At 42.4% G+C, this 20,024-nt stretch overlaps 1 protein-coding gene and 1 non-coding gene across 4 annotated transcripts; both read left to right on the top strand.

The window, feature by feature from the left end:
- Positions 1 to 1,274: 1,274 nt before the first annotated feature.
- Positions 1,275 to 18,958, top strand: PPP1R8 (protein phosphatase 1 regulatory subunit 8). 3 transcript variants are annotated; one of them, XM_004266599.4, is made up of 7 exons: positions 1,275 to 1,429; positions 3,322 to 3,382; positions 8,219 to 8,372; positions 9,677 to 9,897; positions 11,485 to 11,629; positions 15,945 to 16,009; positions 17,498 to 18,958. In XM_004266599.4, exons 1-7 carry the CDS (start codon positions 1,374 to 1,376, stop codon positions 17,849 to 17,851), a joined length of 1,056 nt encoding a protein of 351 aa, XP_004266647.1. In that variant the 5' UTR covers positions 1,275 to 1,373; the 3' UTR covers positions 17,852 to 18,958. The 3 variants fall into 3 exon arrangements, with proteins under 3 accessions (XP_004266647.1, XP_033278332.1, XP_049567879.1); XM_033422441.2 differs by lacking the exon at positions 9,677 to 9,897 and adding an exon at positions 9,140 to 9,618; XM_049711922.1 differs by lacking the exons at positions 3,322 to 3,382; positions 9,677 to 9,897 and adding an exon at positions 9,140 to 9,618 and having other exon boundaries at positions 1,347 to 1,429.
- On the top strand, positions 4,953 to 5,118 carry LOC117200244 (small Cajal body-specific RNA 1). Its single transcript, XR_004481725.1, has one exon. It is a non-coding gene; the product is annotated as a small Cajal body-specific RNA 1 (non-coding RNA).
- Positions 18,959 to 20,024: the final 1,066 nt, after the last annotated feature.

Here is a 20,024-nt window from a genome sequence, read left to right as displayed (position 1 = left end):
TTGAAGACCAGGAGAAAATGTGATCCTCCTGCCTAAGAGTTGATGATTTTAAATTCTAAGTTAATATTATGCTGCAGCTAAATCTTGATGCCTAGAGATGTCACCAAGGGCAAACTCTTTTGAACAGGCTGATGTTCGATTTAAAATCTAGAGGAACAGTAGCAAGCAATCAAGAAAAGAAATAACTCCACCATAGAAGGAGATAACTTGCTGTGCAGTCAGTGCCTCTTTATGGGTGAACAATAATTTTGCATTCGGTTTCCTTAAAAGAAAGAAAAAAAAAGGTCAGATAATCCTCCCATGTTTTCTACAAAAGTGAAAAAGTGTTGGGCTTTAGTTGCATGCTAGTATGATCACACCAACATCAAAATGTGACAGATAGCGATGATTAAACAGCATGGCCTTTGGCATCACACTGATTTAGATTTGAATCCCACTCACCACTTGTTCTAGGGTGAGGCTGGGTAGCTCAATCTCTCTGACCCACCCCTCAGGAATCATAATACCTATTTCAAGAGAGTTGTGAGAATTAAATGAGATGATTCATAGAAACTATATACTTGCACAGATAGGTAAGCACTCAATAGACATAAGCCATTACAACCAGAGGACCTGCTGCTGGTCTCTTTCACCCAGCTGTTGGCCTAAAGCAGGCCTGAATCCTAATTCTTCCTTACACTATCTAGTCACTATGACCAAAGTTTTAAAATCCAAAGGGGCCTCAACTTGATTAACCATTTCATTCATGCACACTGAAGATCTGGACGCCTGCCATCTGGTTGGATCCGTCCCTGGCTCCTGTTTGTCCAGAGTTTAGATGACCCCCAAAGGTAGCTTCCCAGATAAACTACAGAAGCTCTCAAGTGCCGGATTTGGGTTACAATGGGGAAGGGAGTACGGTGCATGCAGCTCTACGCAGAACGACCGGAAGAAGAGAAACAGAAAAGTTGGAGTTTTTCCAATCGCTGAGCTCTACCCTCTAGCTTCTCTCCAGACTGGGGTCGAAAGGCTGAGGGGGCAGGCCCAGAGCAAGGGTGGAGTCGCAACATTTTAGAGCCTGGGAGCGTGTTTGCAAAAAGAACGTAGAGAGAAACCGAACCCCTCCTTACGAGCCCATTTTCCTCAAACAACTCCCGGCCAAGGAAAACCCTGACCTCTGTAAATAGCGAACTATCAAGCACTGAAAAAGACCTCAAAACCCTATCCCTGTTCCCCCCGCTACTAGAAGCGCCCTGTGCGTCTGCGCGTCCATGCGTCCGTGGGTGGGCGCGCGCGCGCATACGCACAGGCTGCTGGGAAGCCGCCTCTCTCCTCTGGGTCTTCCAGTTTCCCGGCGTGCTTCAGGCCCGCCAAATGGGAGGGGGAGAAGCAAGATGGCAGCAGCCGCGAACTCCGGCTCTAGCCTCCCGCTGTTTGACTGCCCGACCTGGTGAGTGGCGGGGCGACCAGCGCTGGAGTGGCCTAGCCTACGCTGGCCAGGGCTGGCCGGGCGGCTCGTTTCTCGCAGCGAGCCGAGCGGCCCAAAGATCCTGGGACTGACTGAGGGAGAACTGTCTGTAGGGCCGGGCGGCGTGTGGAGGAACCGGGAACCCGGAGCCCGGGCCCAGGAACTGGGGAAACCCAGAGTTGGGGGCTCTGAGGCGCTCGCTTAGGCAGCCCCTCGGGCAATCAGCTGGTTGCCGGGGCGCTTCGGGGCCTTGACCCCGAACTTACCCCAACTCCTGTCTGGTGCTCTTGTGGAGCATCGTATCTGCCCCCCTGCTCTCTGTCCCGAGCGCGCACGAGCTAGCTTCCCGGCCCCGGCGCCCCGCTCAGAGCCCCGCATCCCGCGGTTGTTGATGCAGCCTGGGTGCGGCACTTGCCTGTCTCTCGCAGACTGGGAGCTCCCTGAGGGCAGGAACGGCTCTGACCTACCCCCAAGCTCGCCTCAGCGACCAGCGCGAAGCCGGGCAGCAGAGGGCATCCTTGCTTGTTAGGATGAACCCCTTTCCTCCTTTCGCAAGTTCTTGGGAATAATGGAATAATTTTAGTCTTTGAGTAGAGTACACGATGAATACGTATGAATTGCCTTGCAAGGAGACCCATCCGAGTTGGGGCTATTTCTGCTCATCACAGTGTATTGTTTGTGTTACTCTCTGGCCCCCGTTATATAGAGATCCTCAAAGGCAAGGGCTGCCTAACGCATCTTTATATTCCGAGTTCCTAGACCTGAGCCTGGCACGTAGTAGGAGTTCAGAAAGCATGTTTTAGACATAACTTGGCTTTCCCTGTTTTCCAGACAAAATGGGCTTTTGTCCAATGCACTTGTCTTACTGACAACCTCCATAGAGGAGTTGGGTCAGGATTGTGAGATGACTGTGTTGCATCTTAAGTTAGATGTAAACAGGTGCATTTTTGTGTGTGCATATGTAGGGACTCTGGCAAGATTGTTCATCCTTCAAACTTCAAAGGAGCAAACACAGGAAGCAAGTGAATGTGTGGCTATTTTCTGGGTCCCTCTGCACTTTTGTAACACCCAGTTGCTTCAGTCTACAAATTCTGTGTCCATTTTGGTTCCTTGCTGCATTGATTTCAGAAGTTGGGCCAGGACAGTAAACTTATAGTTAGAAGAGGCTGTATAAGATCACCTACCATTTCCTCAGCGTCTGTTAGGCACCGGGCACTGTGTTAGGTGCTTTGACATACATGTATCTCCCTTGGATGGTGTGGTTACAGGAGTGTAGAGAAAAGTTCCCTTACCCATGCCATTGTAGAATGACCTGTTCAAGGTTAACAAATATGTCTTGTATTTATTGGTACCTGGTTTCATGGGCATAGTTTTGGATTGCCTTAGCTCCCTAATTACACTTCTCTGATTTGGACTCAGAGCTCAGGACAGTACCCTCTGCTTATTCTGTGATGAGTCTAGTCTTGATCAGCCCCGGACACCAACTGATTTATTCTGCCTTTATATGGTATTAATTAATGGTAGTGGCAAATCTTAGATTCAGACTCGAAGTGACCAGACAACCCCAGCTATAGTACTTGCAGTCTTTGTGCTGCTTTCTCTCCAAGGTGGATAATCCAGTGCTAAAATATGGGTTTCTTTGGTGCTGCTCTAAATACAGATCCACTAAAATATGTTTCAGAGCAGTTGAATCACTGGGGAAGTAAGTGTCAAATGTAGAAAGGAGCTATAATAACAGTGAAGTAGATGGCATTTCTGCTTGAACGTGAACTAATTATAGGCTAGTAAGAGAGCTATAGTGTTGAATGGGATAATGATTGTAAATAGCATCTACAAACTCATCCTGAAAATGTTTTTTCACACTTATTTTTCAGGGCAGGTAAACCCCCTCCTGGTTTACATCTGGATGTAGTCAAAGGAGACAAGCTAATTGAGGTATGGAAGTACATGTCTTCCCTTTTTTTTCCCACCACACTAAAGATTTTTGCCAGTGACTCACTTTTCCACCTCCTCTCCTGTGCTTTGTTTTACAGAAATGCTACTTTCGTTCATCCTGATTTTTTTTTTCTATTAAAAGCACATGGTGATATAACACATTAAAACCATGTATCTCCACAGACACTCAGTTTTTTGTGACTCCTCTCACCTTCCAAATGAAGGGTTTTAATAGATCATGGCCTTGTAGGCCTCAGTCAAACTGGATGTCCTATAACTTGGTGAATTCCTTCTCTCTGAGTATGTGGAGTTGTATGGAAGGTGCAAGATCTGTAGTAATTGAAGAAGAAAGTGAATGATGTAGATTGAATTTAACTTTTAAGTTGCTTTTATGAGATTCAAGCCAAAACTCTTCAAAGAAGATAGTAAACTACGATACTTGCTCAAAAAAGAGAATGGAAATGGTGACAAAATTCATTCATTCATTCAAAACATTTACTGAGTACTTATTATGTGCCAGTCATTGTGCTCGGCATAGGACTATAGCAGTGAACAGAACAAATGTGGTTCCTGTCCTCAAAGGAATCATCTGATGGGAACAACAGAATCAAACAAAAATTTGCATGATTATAATTGAAATAAGTACTATAAAGGACAAGTTGAGCAGAATTCCAGCTTTTCTACAAGTCTCTAGAATGAAAACCACATAGAACTTCAAGAGAACATGAATTTTGATTAGCTGTTAGGTTGTGTACTTTTTTTAAATCCTTATGTTACCATTTATTTACCAAGAGATGGAGATTAAGCCCACTCTGACTGTGGAGTTGTGAGTCTCTGTGTCTTCAACCAATTTTATGTTTCTTGCTCAGATAGAATTTAAGTTCAAGGCCCTATTATTGAGTGCAGTTATTTTTCTTTGGTATATATAGTAAAAACATTGCACTCCATAATGAAAAGCTATCTTTGAGGTCTCCTGCAGGATGTTCTATAAATACAGTGTTTTCACTTTCAGGATGTTGTAGAGATACCCACGTATTTGGCAAAGTATTAAGGCATGAGTTGTGATGAATTCTCTTATTAATTCATCAAGCCCTGAGCCAGTCACTTAGAGCCCCTTTGTCATGTGTTCTTCTGTCTTAAAGATTACAGAGTACCAAGATTATTCAAGAGAATAAGTTAGCTAAAATGTTTTTTGTTTTGTTTTGTTTTGTTACACTGTAGACTGTTCCACACATATAAAATATTGTTGCTAAATAGACATATAGGAGTCTTTTTTTATATATAACCAGAATTTAGTAAATCTTTAGTTTACTACAGGAAGAAACAGACAAGGAGGGCTAGCTTTAATGATAATGTCATATTCCTCTGCGAAATAATTTATACTTTCAAAGCACTCTGACTTGTCAAACATCCTTCTAATTACTGGTTTCCATTAAGTGATAATGTTCTCTTTCAGTGCTCTTAGGTGTGCTGAGTTGCCACAGAACTGTCATGTTACAATACTTAGATATCACTGTATTGTTTCCGAGAGGAATAGACACGAGATGTGCTTATTTTTTAAGGATTTAGGCAGCACTTGATACTAACCGAGCTATCTATGTCCTAGCCTTATGTCAGAGGCTTGTGATGTGTTGTGATAGCTGGGTTTAAGAAGTGCAATATTAAAACAAAAGCCATGAGTCTTTTAAGCCCAGTGTGTAAAGATACACTCTGAGTTATAACTCAGAGGCACAACTGAATAATGGTACTAGCCATAGCTAGTTAAGAAATTGTGGCTTAGTGGCTATTGAAAGACCAATGCATTATTTCATTCACTTGGACAGAAGAAGCATATTGTCTAAGAATTCACACATTTTCTTGCTTCTGAGGCATACTTTTTTTTCCCTACATTTTCACATTTCTATAATTGAGATGCCTTTAATAGTGAATGTATATATTTAATTTGGAGGCCCTTTTTTTTCCCCTCTAAACACCTAAATCGCTGGTACTGGCAGCTTAGAATCATAGAAATGTGGTCAATTTTATATTAGAGCCCAAGTGCTGGTGATCTTATGTACTGTTTCTTTAAGTCTAGCCTGTGAACACTTTGGTTAGCAAATTTAAGCTTATGAGGACATAATCTGTGTGCACATAAATATGAATGAGAAATGCAGTGAGATTCAACCTGCATAGATATTATCTAGAGAGAATAAGATGCTGAAATTTCAGGGCTCTCTCAATTCTGAAGCATTGTCTTATTTTTAACCCAAGTCTTAATACTTGGGTCTGAGCAGACATGGGGATGCTTGTGTGACTGAGCTGTCAGGCTGTTGTTGAATCTTGGTGCTCCCTAGCACTAGGGGCCTGGGACAAGCTCTGCCAGCAGCAGGTGGGCACTGTTGGACAGGGTTTCCCAGAGGTGACCCCCATACCTATTTTGAGCCTTAAAGGCTAAGCTGGGAAGGAACTGGGTAAGTGATTGTTTAAAAAACAATTAAGAGTGTGACCCATAGTACTTGTTCATTCCTTAAAATGTTTTTTGCCATATGGTGGATTTTTTGATGCAGGAAGAGTGAAGAAAATATATAATGTAGTGGTTTAAAAAGATTAGACTCTGAAGTCAGACAAACCTGAAATTTCTAATCCAGTTTATAAATATCTAGCTGTGTGAACTTGCATATATTAATTAATTTCTTTGTGCCTCACTTTTCCTATCTATAAAAATAGGAATAATAGTGCCTGCCTACTTCACAGAGTGGTTGTGAGGATGAAATGACATAGCATAAAACTCATAGCATAAAACTCATAGCACATAGGCACATAAGTACTCAGCAGTTGTTAACTGTTATTAGTACGTGAGGTGTATTTCTGGTTTTGTAAGAACCAGAACCAGCTACATAAAGCATAGGGGAGAATTGTAGCCCACTGTGGATTCAATGACATAGCCAGGAATGAAACATAAGCCTCTTGATTCCTAGCCTGGTACATCCTAGTTTGACTATACTTCCCTACTCAACTTTGTGCTGTCTTCTCTCAGGGATTTTAGAAGGAGCATAGTGTGAAATGTGAACTAGAGCTTAGTGAGACCTTGTGTTTAAAGGAAAACAGGGAATTCCCTGGCGGTCCAGTGGTTAGGACTCGGCACTTTCACTGCCGAGGGCACTGGTTCAGTCCTTGGTGGGGGAACTAAAATCCCTGCAAGCCGCGTGGCACAGCCAAAGAAAACCCCCAAAACTTAAAGGAACAACATAATGTATATGAATGAGGGTTATTCTTCAAGTACTCATATTGTAGACTTTAAGAACTGAAAGCAGTGTTAGCGAAAATTTATCCAGAGTCCTTCATCTATGATGGCCCAGTCTACAACCAGTCTGTGGCAAAGGCTTTACTGATCATGGGCTAAAAGAAAAATAAAGACAGTGTAGTGAGTTTTTCATAAATTCAGCACAAAGAGTGGTCCTTTATCCCTCTTCTTACTTATTTGTTAAAATGACCTATCTTTCATAAAATGATTATAATACTGATTGGTGACAATTAAAAAAATAGTTCTCATATGGCAAAAGAAAAGTTAACAATACTGTGTCAGCCCCTACAATTTTTAAAATAATAGATTGCTGGTCTGCGAAATCCTCTTTTCTGCTATTATATTGGGGCCTTATACAGTTTTGTTTTTTCCAGTACCACAGCAGTGGCTAGAAACATTTTGGAGCTCTTCTCAGAATTGTTTCAGACCCATGGCACTGTTGTTTAGAATGTTAGCATTGCAGGTCATTTCACACCTGAGTTTAAACCCCAGATCTGCTACTTAACCAGCTGGACTGCCTTGGATACGTGGCTTCATCTCTCTGAATCTATTTTCTTATGTTTAACAGTAAAGGTGATACTTGGTTCACAGAGTTGTTTTGAGGATTAGATGACATAATACTTAAAAATGCCTAGCAAGGGCTTCCCTGGTGGCGCAGTGGTTGAGAGCCCGCCTGCTGATGCAGGGGACACGGGTTCGTGCCCCGGTCCGGGAAGATCCCACGTGCCGCGGAGCGGCTGGGCCCGTGAGCCGTGGCCGCTGAGCCTGCGCGTCCGGAGCCTGTGCTCCGCAATGGGAGAGGCCACAACAGTGGGAGGCCTGCGTACCGCAAAAAAAAAAAAAAAAATGCCTAGCAATAATAGTTCTTCAATAAAGGTTTAATCCCTACATCCCCTAACCCCTAATCTTTGCCCTGTGAGGTTGTTCCGTATTTGGACACAGCAAATACTCATTTAGAGTTAACTTTGAGTAATGCTTTTTTGTGGGCAAAGTGAAATGAGACAATAAAGTTAGATTTAGAGGCTCATACAATGATGTCTAATGTAATTCTAGTTTCTAAAGAGGGTTCCAGAAATACTCTGGGTCTCTGGCAGCATGATTAGAATATAGATAGGTGTTTCTATCCCCTTCCTTTTTGAACCAATTGATAATCTTCATTTGAATATATATTTTTCTGAAAAGCGGTCTTATTACTTTATAGGCATGCTTTGTGTTTCCTGCTTGACCTAAAATTAAGATTCAGTGAAATCTTAAATTTCCAATGGTCAGAAGACAACCACTCTTGCATGCCATTTACATCTAATACGATTAGGAAAGTTCTTTTCATATCAACACTAAACATTTGACCACTACATTTGGGGAGATTAATTGCCATCCATCCCCCAATGTTCGTAAATTATTCTGAGCTCTTTATCTTGAAGAATAATAGTAAATATAAATATTTCCTTTGACAAGGAATTTTATCTTAAGATGCTCTACTTAGTTTATTGGAAGAATTTTTGCTAAACCCTGTTGAAACAAGCTTTAAGTAATATTTAATTTAATTTATTTAGAAACTGATCATTGATGAGAAGAAGTATTACTTATTTGGGAGAAACCCTGATTTGTGTGACTTTACCATTGACCACCAGTCTTGCTCTCGGGTCCACGCTGCCTTGGTCTACCATAAGCATCTGAAGAGAGTTTTCCTAATAGATCTCAACAGTAGTAAGTAACTCATATCCCATCCTATTTCACACATTGTCTTTTGGGCAGTGTGAAAATGCTCTTTGGGTTCTTCAGTTTTGAAATTGTGTTTTGTTGCTTATCAAGGAAGTTTATGTTTGGTTTTTAAATTAGTTGTTCTCCATTCCTGTGATATTTCCTATTTTACTGGAATAATTGATGACTGGAGAGAGAAGAGGGTTTTGGGGAGCACTTTCCTGGAGAGAGCAATAAGTATATACAGAGAACAGAAAAAGCATCCAGGAACTAAGGAATGTGTTTATAGGCCCATGATAGATTGTGGTCCAATTTAAGCAGAAGCTGTGATTAGCTCCATTAATGTAGTAGAGTTGTAGTACAGTAGGACATTAAAAAAAAAACAAAATTTGTTTTGACCAAAAGTTAATTTTTTATAATGGGCTCTTTATCCCAGCTACATTTTGCTGTGATATTAATAATATCAATTTTAATTCTATGAGCATACTCCAACTAATAAGATTTTCAAGTTTGTCAAAGATAATCCCAGAAATGCAGTTGAGACTTGACTGCATGGGGCCTTGAAATTTGTTCATTTTTGCCTATGTATAATTACAGCTTGAAATGTAAAGGATCTGCTTCCTGGGTTGATCGTGTTTTACTCCTTTCCCCGCTCCCCATACACACGCACACATCACCCCAGTATGCTTATATAATGGTTTTGGAGAGCATTGTCTCATAAGTACTTACTTGCAAATTTATCTCATCTTTTCTCTCCATTTCATAATATGCAGAATGCAGACATGGAAAGATATCCAGACTCTCCAGTAGGATTTTGGCTTGCCTTGCCATTGATATTGCACCTGTTTCAGCCAACCTCATTTCTTATCCTGGGGAAACCCCAAACATAACTGCCACCAGGCCAGCAATTTCTATGTTCCTTAGACTTGGGGCTGGAGAGGTCAGACCATAGCAATTCCTGTCTCCTGCCTTAGCGGGCATGCCTATTGCTGGGTTGGAACCATTCCTGCTGGACCCAGAATGGAGCCAAGCCTGTCTGGCAGCAGAGAGCAAGCAGTGGTATTTGTTATGTGGGGTAACAGCAGGTCTGAAGATGTGTAAGAAATCCACTGAAGAGATTCAAGATTCAGTGAAGGAGTTTCCTTTTCATTGTGACCCATGACAAGGGATGCAAAGTGGACCCAGTGCCATTTCCATTTTAAAAAGCAAAACTGATGTGCTGGCAGGAGCTACTCTCCCTTCTACAACTCAGGTTGGTTTGTTTGTTTGTTTGTTTTCCTCTCTTACATTTCTGATTTGGTTATTCCCAGCACACGGCACTTTCTTGGGTCACATTCGGTTGGAGCCTCACAAGCCTCAGCAAATTCCCATCGATTCCACGGTCTCATTTGGTGCATCCACAAGGGCATACACTCTGCGTGAGAAGCCTCAGACATTGCCATCGGCTGTGAAAGGAGATGAGAAGATGGGTGGAGAGGATGATGAACTCAAGGGCTTACTGGGGCTTCCAGAGGAAGAAACAGAGCTTGATGTAATTCCATTGTCTATGTCATTGTTATGTCTTTTGGGACGCTGGCTTTTGCAGTGTGTAGCTGTTCTGTGTAGTTTGAAATGCCAGTGACTTAGCAACTGGAGGTTTTCTTGAGCCCAGTGATAAGCCTTTGCCACTTTGGCAGTGTGGTGTGGCCCTTGGAGAGCTGCATTGTGTGGGTTTGGTTATGTATAACCAGGGCTAACTAGGAGACTGGGTCTCCTGCCAGTAGACCTTTATGGTTGTCTTGTGCACTTTCAGTGGATGTTAGAAGCCAAGGCTGGGAGTTACATTTCTCTAGAGCTGCACTGTCCAATGCAGTAGCCACTAACCACATTCCAAGTTCTCAGTAATCACATTTGGCTAGTGACTAACCATATTGAATAGCACTGATAGAAAACATTTCTATCATCCAGAAAGTTTGTTTGAACAACACTAGCTCACAGAGATTGAAGCTTTCATTCATTTATGTAGCTGTTTTTGATATTGTCCAGTCAGCCCAAGAATCTTCTGAGTAGAACTTGATTACTTTTGCTCTGGGCCTGGCTGCCCTGAAGGCCATGAATTTTACAAGATTTAATTTTAATGTGCTAAGGTTTTCTTTTCTAGAGCTGACCCCAGTAGTTTGTGATGTAGCTTTTGTCTTCACGTGTCTGTCACTGCATTGGTGTGGCTGGTCTATCCAGGTAGATCAAACGCCAGCCTGTCCTTAACCACCCACATGCATTTACTATTCTTGTATACCGAGACAGTTTCCCAGCCCTTAGGAAGAAAAGCACAGTAGCAGTCTTACAACTTAGAAGTTATTTTGTTCTAAAGAAGTAGCCTGATAGCCAGGGACCTGGTTGGCAGTCACTCTTGCACATTCTCTTCCAGGCTGCTTCCATGCCTTCCTGTCTTTTAGTTCAGTATGTTAGGTCATCTCTGGGTCCTTGTTCTCAAGACATTTGGGATGTCTCAAACTGCAGTACAGATTGGAATAAGTCCAGGTGATTGGGAAGAGGCAGGCAGCAGTGATGAGGCCAAGTTAATCACTGAGATGGATAGATAGTTATGAGTAGAAATGGGGCCAGATGAAGGGATGGGGAGTGACAAAACATTAATGCCAGATATTCAGTGCACTGGTAACGTCCTTACAAGTTTTAAAGGAGAGAGCTACTGGGAAAGAAGCTGTCAGTTGTCCTTTCTCGTCTCTGTTACTTAAAAACAATTCTTGGATTTCTTCCCAGTTGTATTCCTTTAATTCTCAGCATGAAGACATGATAAACTTTATTCAGAAAAACCCAAAACCTCAACTCAAGGGTTTTTGCACAGATGACCTGTCTTCATCTCAAGGTCCTTCACTCCCTTTTGAATATCACTGCCGCGCTAGTCAATGAAGATGTTCCACATTCTGTCAAATTGAGGCTTGCTGGTATTAGCTGTCTAGGGACGGTAATGAATCTTTTCTGAATGCAGAAAAGAATCTCATCTGTGTGGAGAGGTCAAGGTTAGCTCCTAATATCTTCCTGCCCTTTATTTGGTAATATTCTCCTTCAAATTCCTTGTGTACTTATTCCTGTCTTTCCTGTGTGAACCCTGTCCCAGAACCTGACGGAGTTCAACACTGCCCACAACAAGCGGATTTCCACTCTCACCATTGAGGAGGGGAATCTGGACATTCAGAGACCAAAGAGGAAGAGGAAGAACTCACGGGTGACCTTTAGTGAGGATGATGAGATCATCAACCCAGGTGAGGTATCTTCCTAGTTTTTTCTGATGAAAAAGCTGTGATGTCAGAGAGTAGTGTACACAGCCTGTAGGTCAGTTGTAATGTTTCTGTACAAGGTTTAGGATAACAGGTGCTATGTTGAGGGGAGATATTTTTGTACAGAACAGGCATACCTTGGAGATATTTTGGGTTCAGTTCAAGCATTGCAATAAGGCAAGTCACATGAATTTTTTAGTTTCCCAGTACATGTAAAAGTTACGTTTACACAACTTCAGTCTGTTAAGTGTGCAATAGCATTATGTCTAAAAAAGACAATGTACGTACCTTAATTAAAAAATACTTTATTGCTAAAAGATGCTAACCATGCTAGTCTGAGCCTTCATTGAGTTGTAATCTTTTTGCAATAGTAACAACAAAGATTGCTGATCACAGAGCACTGTTACAACTATAGTAATAATGGAAAAGTTTTAAATATTGTGAGAATTACAGAAATGTAACACAGAGACACGAAGTGAGTGAATGCTGTTGGGAAAATGGCACTGATAGACTTGCTTGATGCAGGGTTTCCACAAACCTTCAATTTATAAAAAACTCAGTATATGTGAAGTGCAGTAAAACAAGGTATGCCTGTACATTGATGGAGTGCCCTGAAACTCAAGCATTATCCAGTTGCAGTGTGAAAGAAGTAGATGAAGGAAGGCTGTAATTCTCCTTTGCTGATCCAGGTATAGTGGAGCTTAAGTATAGGTCAGAGCAGACACTATTGTCATGGGGTTCCATGTATGATTGGTAACTCTAAGATTGGAGAACTTTCTGCTACTATTAATCGCATTGAAGACTTGCCTCTGTAAGGTCCTAATTTATAGATAGTTTGTATGGAAACGTCAGCAAGATGAGAGCATCAGTTTCTGGGAAGGCCATTGAGTTTACCCATTTGTTCCATCATTCACCATTCGTTTATTGGGCTCATGTTATATCTCAAGTACTCTGGGAGGTGGATGGCATGGAGCTGGGAGGTGCAGTTTATACAGTGAAGATGGAATTGGGATTCCAAAAATCTTGTTTGAAAATAAACCTTCATGGATGGAAACAAGGATCCCAGACTAACAAGTTGCTTTTATATCCCAAATTGAAATGCAGTGAGAATAACTTTCAAGTCCTGCATTTAGTTTCAGAATGTCAATTATTTAAATGGAGAAAATCTGCTCCAGTGACAGCTCATGTTAAAAAAAAGGTATAAGGATTTTAGTTAGTTAAAAATGCAGTCTGAGTCATCAGGGGGATATGGAAACTAATCAAGTACAGTTTAAAATTGCATTAATAGAATAATGGGGGACAGTAACCCGGTGGCCTGTGTTCTGAGCAGAACTCACCCAAATGTGTTACTAAATGCAAGCATGGCCTTAAGTACTAAATGTGTTATGTAGTCTTGAGGGAAGGAGACTCCCAGCTATGGAAAGTGGTCCCTAAATGCTGGGAGCTGTACATGAGGGAGAGTAGATTGGAGGGAGGCACCCTGAGGTGGATGTTTGCAAGGCTGTCCTTCGGGAGGACGGAGGAGGTGAAACCAGAGCCTGTGAGTAGCAAATATTTGGCTCAGCATGAAAAGCAACAACAAATCCTTCTTATATTTAGAAGAAGAATTAAAAGAATTCCTGTGAAAGAGATTGGGGCATTCATTCTAGTGACTTTTGTTCACTTTTTGATGATGTGTGAAGTGGAATGAATTACTTCTCAAGGTACTGAATGCCCAAGGGAAATGTTTGGGCAGAAGCTGGATGACTAATCTGGGAAGTTTATTTCTGAGTGCCAGATAAGAGTTTCTAGGGGTTGGACCTAGACATTTGTAGTTTTAATAAGCTCCTGTTTGTACTGATGAACAGCCAACAGTTTGGGAATCACTGAACTAGATAATTTGTTAAGTCTCTTTCAGGACTCGGGGTCTGATATGTTCTGTTTTTCTCCTTGAAAATTATTGTGGGACTTCCTGGCGATTCAGTGATTAAAACTCTGCACTCCCTGGTTGGGGAACGAAGATCTCACATACCGCACGGCATGCCCAAAAAAAAGAAAAAGGAAAAAAAAGAAAATTATTGTCCTGCAGCTTTATTAAGGCAGTACGTTCAGACAGAGTATGGCGTAGTGTTTAAGAGCGTGGGCTCTGATCAGAGGGCCTAGGTATGAAATCCACCTCTCCGCTTAGTAGCTCTTTGACCCTGGCCAGTGACATGACTACTGGTCTCAGGATTGGTGGGGAGATTAAATGATTAATATATGTGAAAATACCTCATATCTGTGCTTGGCACTCAGTAGCCCTTGGTAAGTGTTAGCCATTGTCCTCATCATCATCCGCCACCCCTTTTGCCTTTACCTATGCAGACTTTCCTATACTAGAAGTAGACTTAGCAAGAAACTTCTCGGTAGATCTTCCAGGAGCAGAGATTTCCTGCAATGGGCAGACCCCCTCTCTAGGAGTCGAATGGCTAGAGAATGAGGAGAGGGTGAGAGGCCTGAGCACCGTTCAGCCAGCACAGGACAGGGTCCCCCAGATGGCTTAGCCCCCACTTCCGCAGGCCTCTTGTGTTTGTGGGCCACATACCCCGTTAGCCATGCCTCTTGGGCTCCAGTTGCTCTTGCACTTGATTTAGCTTTCCTGAAGGGATGATTGGAGCAGGGCTGTTACGGTAATGAGAGAGAAGATAAGGGTGCCTTTTTTAGAGACCTCTCCTTCCTGATGAGCCTGGATATCTTTTCCTCTTTCTTCTTCCATATAGAAGCTATTCATTCATTGAACATCGATTGTTTGTGAAAATAATTCCAGGGTATGTTCCTTAGAGGCACCCTAATATGTGAAAAGCCAGACTTAAAACAAATAAACCAGGGACTAATTATTCAAGTTAAATAAGGAATCTTTGTATTCCAAAGGGACTCACAAGAGTGTTTCTTAAATAGCAAGTGCCCTCAACACATTAAAATAAGGTGAACAACATCTATTAGGGAAGCAGCTCCTTTCCTGCCACTGCATTAAGATAAAAGGGCCCTCGAGTAGTGTTTCTAGTAATGATAATAAGTCTATGCTTGCCTGTTTCCCCACACTCAGTCTTCAGTGAGAAAACTGTTCATTCTAGGTGATCCAGCCCAATCTCCCCTCTGTGCTCCAAGAAAACTATTTTTGCACCACTCTTCAAGCACCTCCATTGTATCCTAGCCTGTCTGGCTTTACAACTGTGAACTCCTTACAGGCAGGACGGTGTCTTGTTCTTTATTTCCGTGCCTGATGTCCAGTAAATGAGAGACTGACTGACTACAAGCATGTCCCTTACTTGGTCTTAGTGCATTCTTCTGGCACAGTGAATAAATGAAGCTAGAAGCTTCGTAGGGTTCAATAGTGTGTGTATAAGCTGTGAAAAGGGAGCCGCGGTCCCACCCTGCCTGGACAGGGGCTTCAGATCCTTTAGTGAGTCTTAATTGTACAGGCATACCTTGGAGGAATTGTGGGTTTGGTTCCAGACCACTTCAGTAAAGTGAATATCAAAGCTAGTCACACATATTTGTTTGGTTTGTCAGTGCATATAAAAGTTATGTTTACATTATATTGTAAACTGTTAAGTGTGCAGTAGCATTATGTCTACAAAAGCAGTGTACTTGTTTCTTTACAATGCCTTAATTACAAAATACTTTATTGCTAAAAAATGCTAACCATCGTCTGACAATGCACGGTTGCCACCAACCTTCAATTTGTTGTTTTTTTTTTTAAAAAAAACAATATCTGCAAAGCACAGTAAAATGAAACTCAATAAAACAAGGTATGCCTATATACAGTTGTTCAGGTTGAAAGGCGAAGTTAAGCTAGAAGCCTTGGGTCTGAATCCTAATTCTGTTATTTGCTAATGAGCGGGTGTTAGCAAGGTATGTGGTGTGTGACCTCTTTTTATCACTAACATGAGATTATTGATGTCTTCCCTCAAAAGAGGGAGGTATGTGGAATGGGAAAGAACCTGGGGGAGCCGGTGTAGCGCATAGTCCGGAGCACAGGCCTGTTTCTGGCTGCTTAGATTTATATCCTGGCTCCTCTCCAGCAAGGTGACTGGGCCGGTCACTTTCCTTCTCCAAGCCTGAGTTTGTTTTCTCATCTATTAAATGTTTATTGTAGTGGTACTTACCTCATAGGGTTGTTGTGAGGATTTAACACAGTACCCAGTAAACACTTGAAGTGTTAGCTGTATTTTACTGTTTTAATATGAATGACTGTGATTGCTTTATTCGCATTGAGCCCTATAACTTTAATCCTCCCAGCTGGTTGCTGAACTAACCCTGCCCTCGTGTCTTTTTGCAGAGGATGTGGATCCCTCAGTTGGTCGCTTCCGGAACATGGTGCAGACTGCAGTGGTCCCAGTCAAGGTAGGAAGCATGTTGTGACAGTATTTGAAATGTCATATAGTCTGGTTTAAAAACCCACTCTTTTATATGTAGGTACGTGTTAAGTGTGTGCTTAATTTTAAAACATTCTCTGCTCCTTTCCCATTTTTCATACTGTGGAAATCCATTTACCCCATCTGTGTGTAGGGATCCTGGAGTGCCATAGAGAGGCTGCAGGTGACCAGCTAGCTTGATCCTGCATGTAAATTATGGTGTGATGTGGGTCTGTAAATTTACCTCCCAGCAGGGTGCAGAGAGACCCACCTTTCTTTAACCTTCCCTTCTTGACTCAAAGTAAGCTATTAGGCAAAGAAGAGACATTGTTGCATTTCTGCATGGCACCTCTGGCCTTTACCACATCTTTACTTTGTGAATGGGGATGGCACAGATAGGAAAGCCAGCCCACATTGGATTAGGTTTAAAGAGCAGCTCTGTTGAAGAACCAAGAGGTGGAAGTTACAGAGGTGTTCTGATTGCTCAACGTGTGGAGAACCACCTGCCAGCTAGGGCTCCAAAAGGGAGCAAGTGGCCCCTGGAAGTAGATCCCTATTAGTAGAGGTATTCAAATGTGATTGGAAGATGCTGGTCAGAGATGCTATAGGGAGTTTTATTTTTTTTAAAATCTTTAGAATATATTAGAATAGATTGATAAAATGTGTCAAGTTCATGCAAAAGGAGTAGAGGGGTGAGGGAGGATCTTTCATTGAACTTTAGTCCAGTGTGAAAAAGTATAAGATGAAATTTTTCCATACAACTCCATAGTATTTGTGTTACATTTCCCCTTGGGCACTTTTCTCTTTTTTCTTCACCCTTTGGAATTTTCTGTTGCCTTTAAAGTATAATTTGAATTTTGACAGATATATACACCTGGGTAACCACTACTATAATCAAAATACAGATTTCCATCACCCCAGAAAGTTCCCCTGTGTCCCTTTGCTGTCAGTTTCCTCCCACTCCCAGGCAACCAGTAAGCTGCTTTCAGTCACTACAGATTTGTTCTGCTCTCAGATTAATGTTTAAAAATTAGGTGCCCAACAGGAAGATACTAACTTTTTATTTTCCCCCCAAAAAAGAAAAATGGAAATACTTACTCCATCTATTATCACCTCTGATTCCTGAAAGGGCATTTTAACATTGAAAACAAGAGGGAGGAGTATGACCTTAGGGTAAAGAATGGTCACTTAAACTGGATAAATCTTACTTTATGAAAAGTTCACACACTAGCCTCATTTTTCTCAGTTTGATGTAGGATGGTGACCACTTTGTGTGGGGCAGTGTTCGGGAGCCGTGATGTTACATGACCACTGTAAGGTCTCTTCAAACCCTGAGATTTCAGGAGAGTGAGATGGGTTGTTTAAGAAACAAAACAAGTTAGAGGTTTAGGGGCCTTCCCCAGTTTTTCGAGGACTGCAATAGAACAGGCTAACAGCACTCTTGTGTCTCACTTCTTGTCTTCTCTATAAACCACAGAAGAAGCGGGTGGAGGGCCCTGGCTCCCTGGGCCTGGAGGAATCAGGGAACAGGCGCATGCAGAACTTTGCATTCAGTGGAGGACTCTATGGGGGCCTGCCCCCCACGCACAGTGAAGCCGGCTCCCAGCCGCATGGCATCCACGGGACAGCACTCATCGGTGGCTTGCCCATGCCATACCCGAACCTCGCTCCTGACGTGGACTTGACTCCCGTCGTGCCGTCAGCAGTGACCATGAACCCTGCACCAAACCCTGCCGTCTATAACCCTGAAGCTGTCAACGAACCCAAGAAGAAAAAATATGCAAAAGAGGCTTGGCCGGGCAAGAAGCCCACACCTTCCTTACTGATTTGATATTTTTGGTAATGGAGGAGGGTGGGATTGGGTGGGAACAGGGTGGAAGGGTGATGGGGGAGCTAATGAATTAGGGAGAAAAACTTTCCATGTGTGCAGTATCGTCTTTCAGAATGTCTCCTGGGGTCCTAACCATGTAATATTAAAACTGGGGGTGGGGTTGAAGTATCCCAGAAAGACCTGTCTTCAGAACACTTTCATTGAAGAGAAATGTTTCATACATCCTTTTAAATAGACTGCCCTGGCTCTTTTGCACTCTTTCCATTATCTCCTTTTTTCTTTTCTCCCTCTTTCTAGGATCACTTTTTAAAAAATTATTTACCCCAGGGAGAGACTCCAGGCCCTCAGGTTGAATGTAGAGCTGTGGAGGTGACAGTAGCATTGCCAGCTTTGTGGGTTTAGCAGCCTGATTTATATTTACTATCCTGCAAGTCCCAGGTAGCAGAAGGGTTGCCACGGATTCCAGGTTAACAAGAGGGTTTAGAATGCTTCAGTTAAGCTAAGGTTTAAAACAACTCAGAAGTTTTCCTGGGTCGGTGGTTTTGAGGTCCAGTAGTTAGGCTTTTCTCTTTTGTCCTTTCTGTTAGAATGAGAACATTTTGATTTTTCTTCATCTGTGACCAGTGCCATAGACACAGGTTGATAGTTTTAAACTTACAGTATTGTTTGAACTTTACCTGTTTTTCCTGTCAAACCTGAGTACTCTACTTGCTGAAGTTTCTCATTTGATTCCAGAGTACTGTCCTCTACTCTCTAAGGCATTACTTTCCTTTTCAAGTGTGTTATGAAGGCAATATAAAGGATATGACCAGTTAGAGCAATTTCAATTAAAAAGGAAAAGATTTTACTTTGAAGTGACGGATATCTCGAAGAGGACATCTTCAGATGTTGATTTGGAGGCTCTTTCCCCCCCTTGACTGAGAGCTCTCGTTGTCCAGAGCTCCAAGACTAGACCTGGTTAACAAACATAGGAGACGAAGGTAGGACACATTGATGTGAGCTTTGTACAGAGATTTGTACATTTGTGTAATAGGCCTTTTCACGCTTTATGTGTAGCTTTTTACCTGTAACCTTTATTACATTGTAAATTAAACGTAACTTTTGTCATTCGGGTGCAGTCTGTGATTCAGTTGCCATCACCTATTTCTACTGCCTTTAGGGAATATTTGTCAATACACCTGTCAGGCTTGGGAGGTGATGCTCTGTCCCCATTTTATTACTACAAATAAAGATGCCCCCTGATGAACGTGGAAATTCTAATTAGAGATTCCAGTCCCCAGACTGAAGCCTCAGCGAGCAAAGTGGGTTAAGAAGTGCTTGCTGCCCTTCATCAGGAGGCAGAGCCGCAGGTCTGACGAGGAAGACTGGGCTTTGGGGCCCTTGTCCTGGGTGTAACCATTGCCCTCTGGTTACAGCTGCATGCATTTGCGCTATAGCTCAGGAGGCACAGGAGTGAAAGGAAGCTAAAGATGAGTACATTTAGAAGGGATTTCAGCCAGAGTTTGGATTGGATGGGTGGGTCTTGCATACTAGAACCTCGTGTGCAGGAAGTGCATTTGTGTGTGGTGAGACTTAATATATGTGGCTTTGTGGTGAAAATGCCAACTAGGTTCCAAATCCCTTAGATTGAGAGTGTGGACTCACGGCAGGAGCAGCCTGTTAAAGAGCAGATCTGTGAAATCACAGACAAGTTAACTTCTCCACTGGCCTCCGTAACAGTGAGTGTCCTCGTCCTCATGAGGGTGCCTTCCTCTCATCACAGCGAAGGTTACTGTTAGTGCTGGTTAACTGTCGCTCGTTGAGCACCTGCCTACTGTGCCAGCCATCTACAAGCATGTCATTTAATTTTCATAGCCCTAAGAGGAATACTGTTTTTATCCCCATTTTACAGATGAGAAAACAGGCTCAGAGCTAAAGTAAACTTCCTTATGATTTCATGTAGTAAAGTCAGGATTTAAACTGTAGCCTGAATCCAGAGCCTGAGCACAGGTTTACACGGCCTCCGGGATGAGTTAAGGGGAAGGATGTGCCGGTCTTAGGTGGCTCGTCATTGTGCTCCGTAGACTGGAGCTAGGTGTTTGTTCTGAAGTTTGAAAAAAGTATTTTTGGGACTTCCCTGGTGGCACAGTGGTTAAGAATCCACCTACCAATGCAGGGGACACGGGTTCGAGCC

This window comes from Orcinus orca, chromosome 1, assembly GCF_937001465.1.
Source record: "Orcinus orca chromosome 1, mOrcOrc1.1, whole genome shotgun sequence".
NCBI classification, from domain to species: Eukaryota; Metazoa; Chordata; class Mammalia; order Artiodactyla; family Delphinidae; genus Orcinus; species Orcinus orca.
This window is presented reverse-complemented; position numbering and strand designations above follow the sequence as displayed.

Bases quoted from the DNA above. Each gene is read 5' to 3' on its own strand.
- PPP1R8 (XM_004266599.4), top strand. From the start codon at position 1,374: ATGGCAGCAGCCGCGAACTCCGGCTCTAGCCTCCCGCTGTTTGACTGC. The intron at 8,373-9,676 runs GTAAGTAACTCA...GGTTATTCCCAG, and splicing joins CCTAATAGATCTCAACAGTA to CACACGGCACTTTCTTGGGT. The intron at 9,898-11,484 runs GTAATTCCATTG...ACCCTGTCCCAG, and splicing joins AGGAAGAAACAGAGCTTGAT to AACCTGACGGAGTTCAACAC.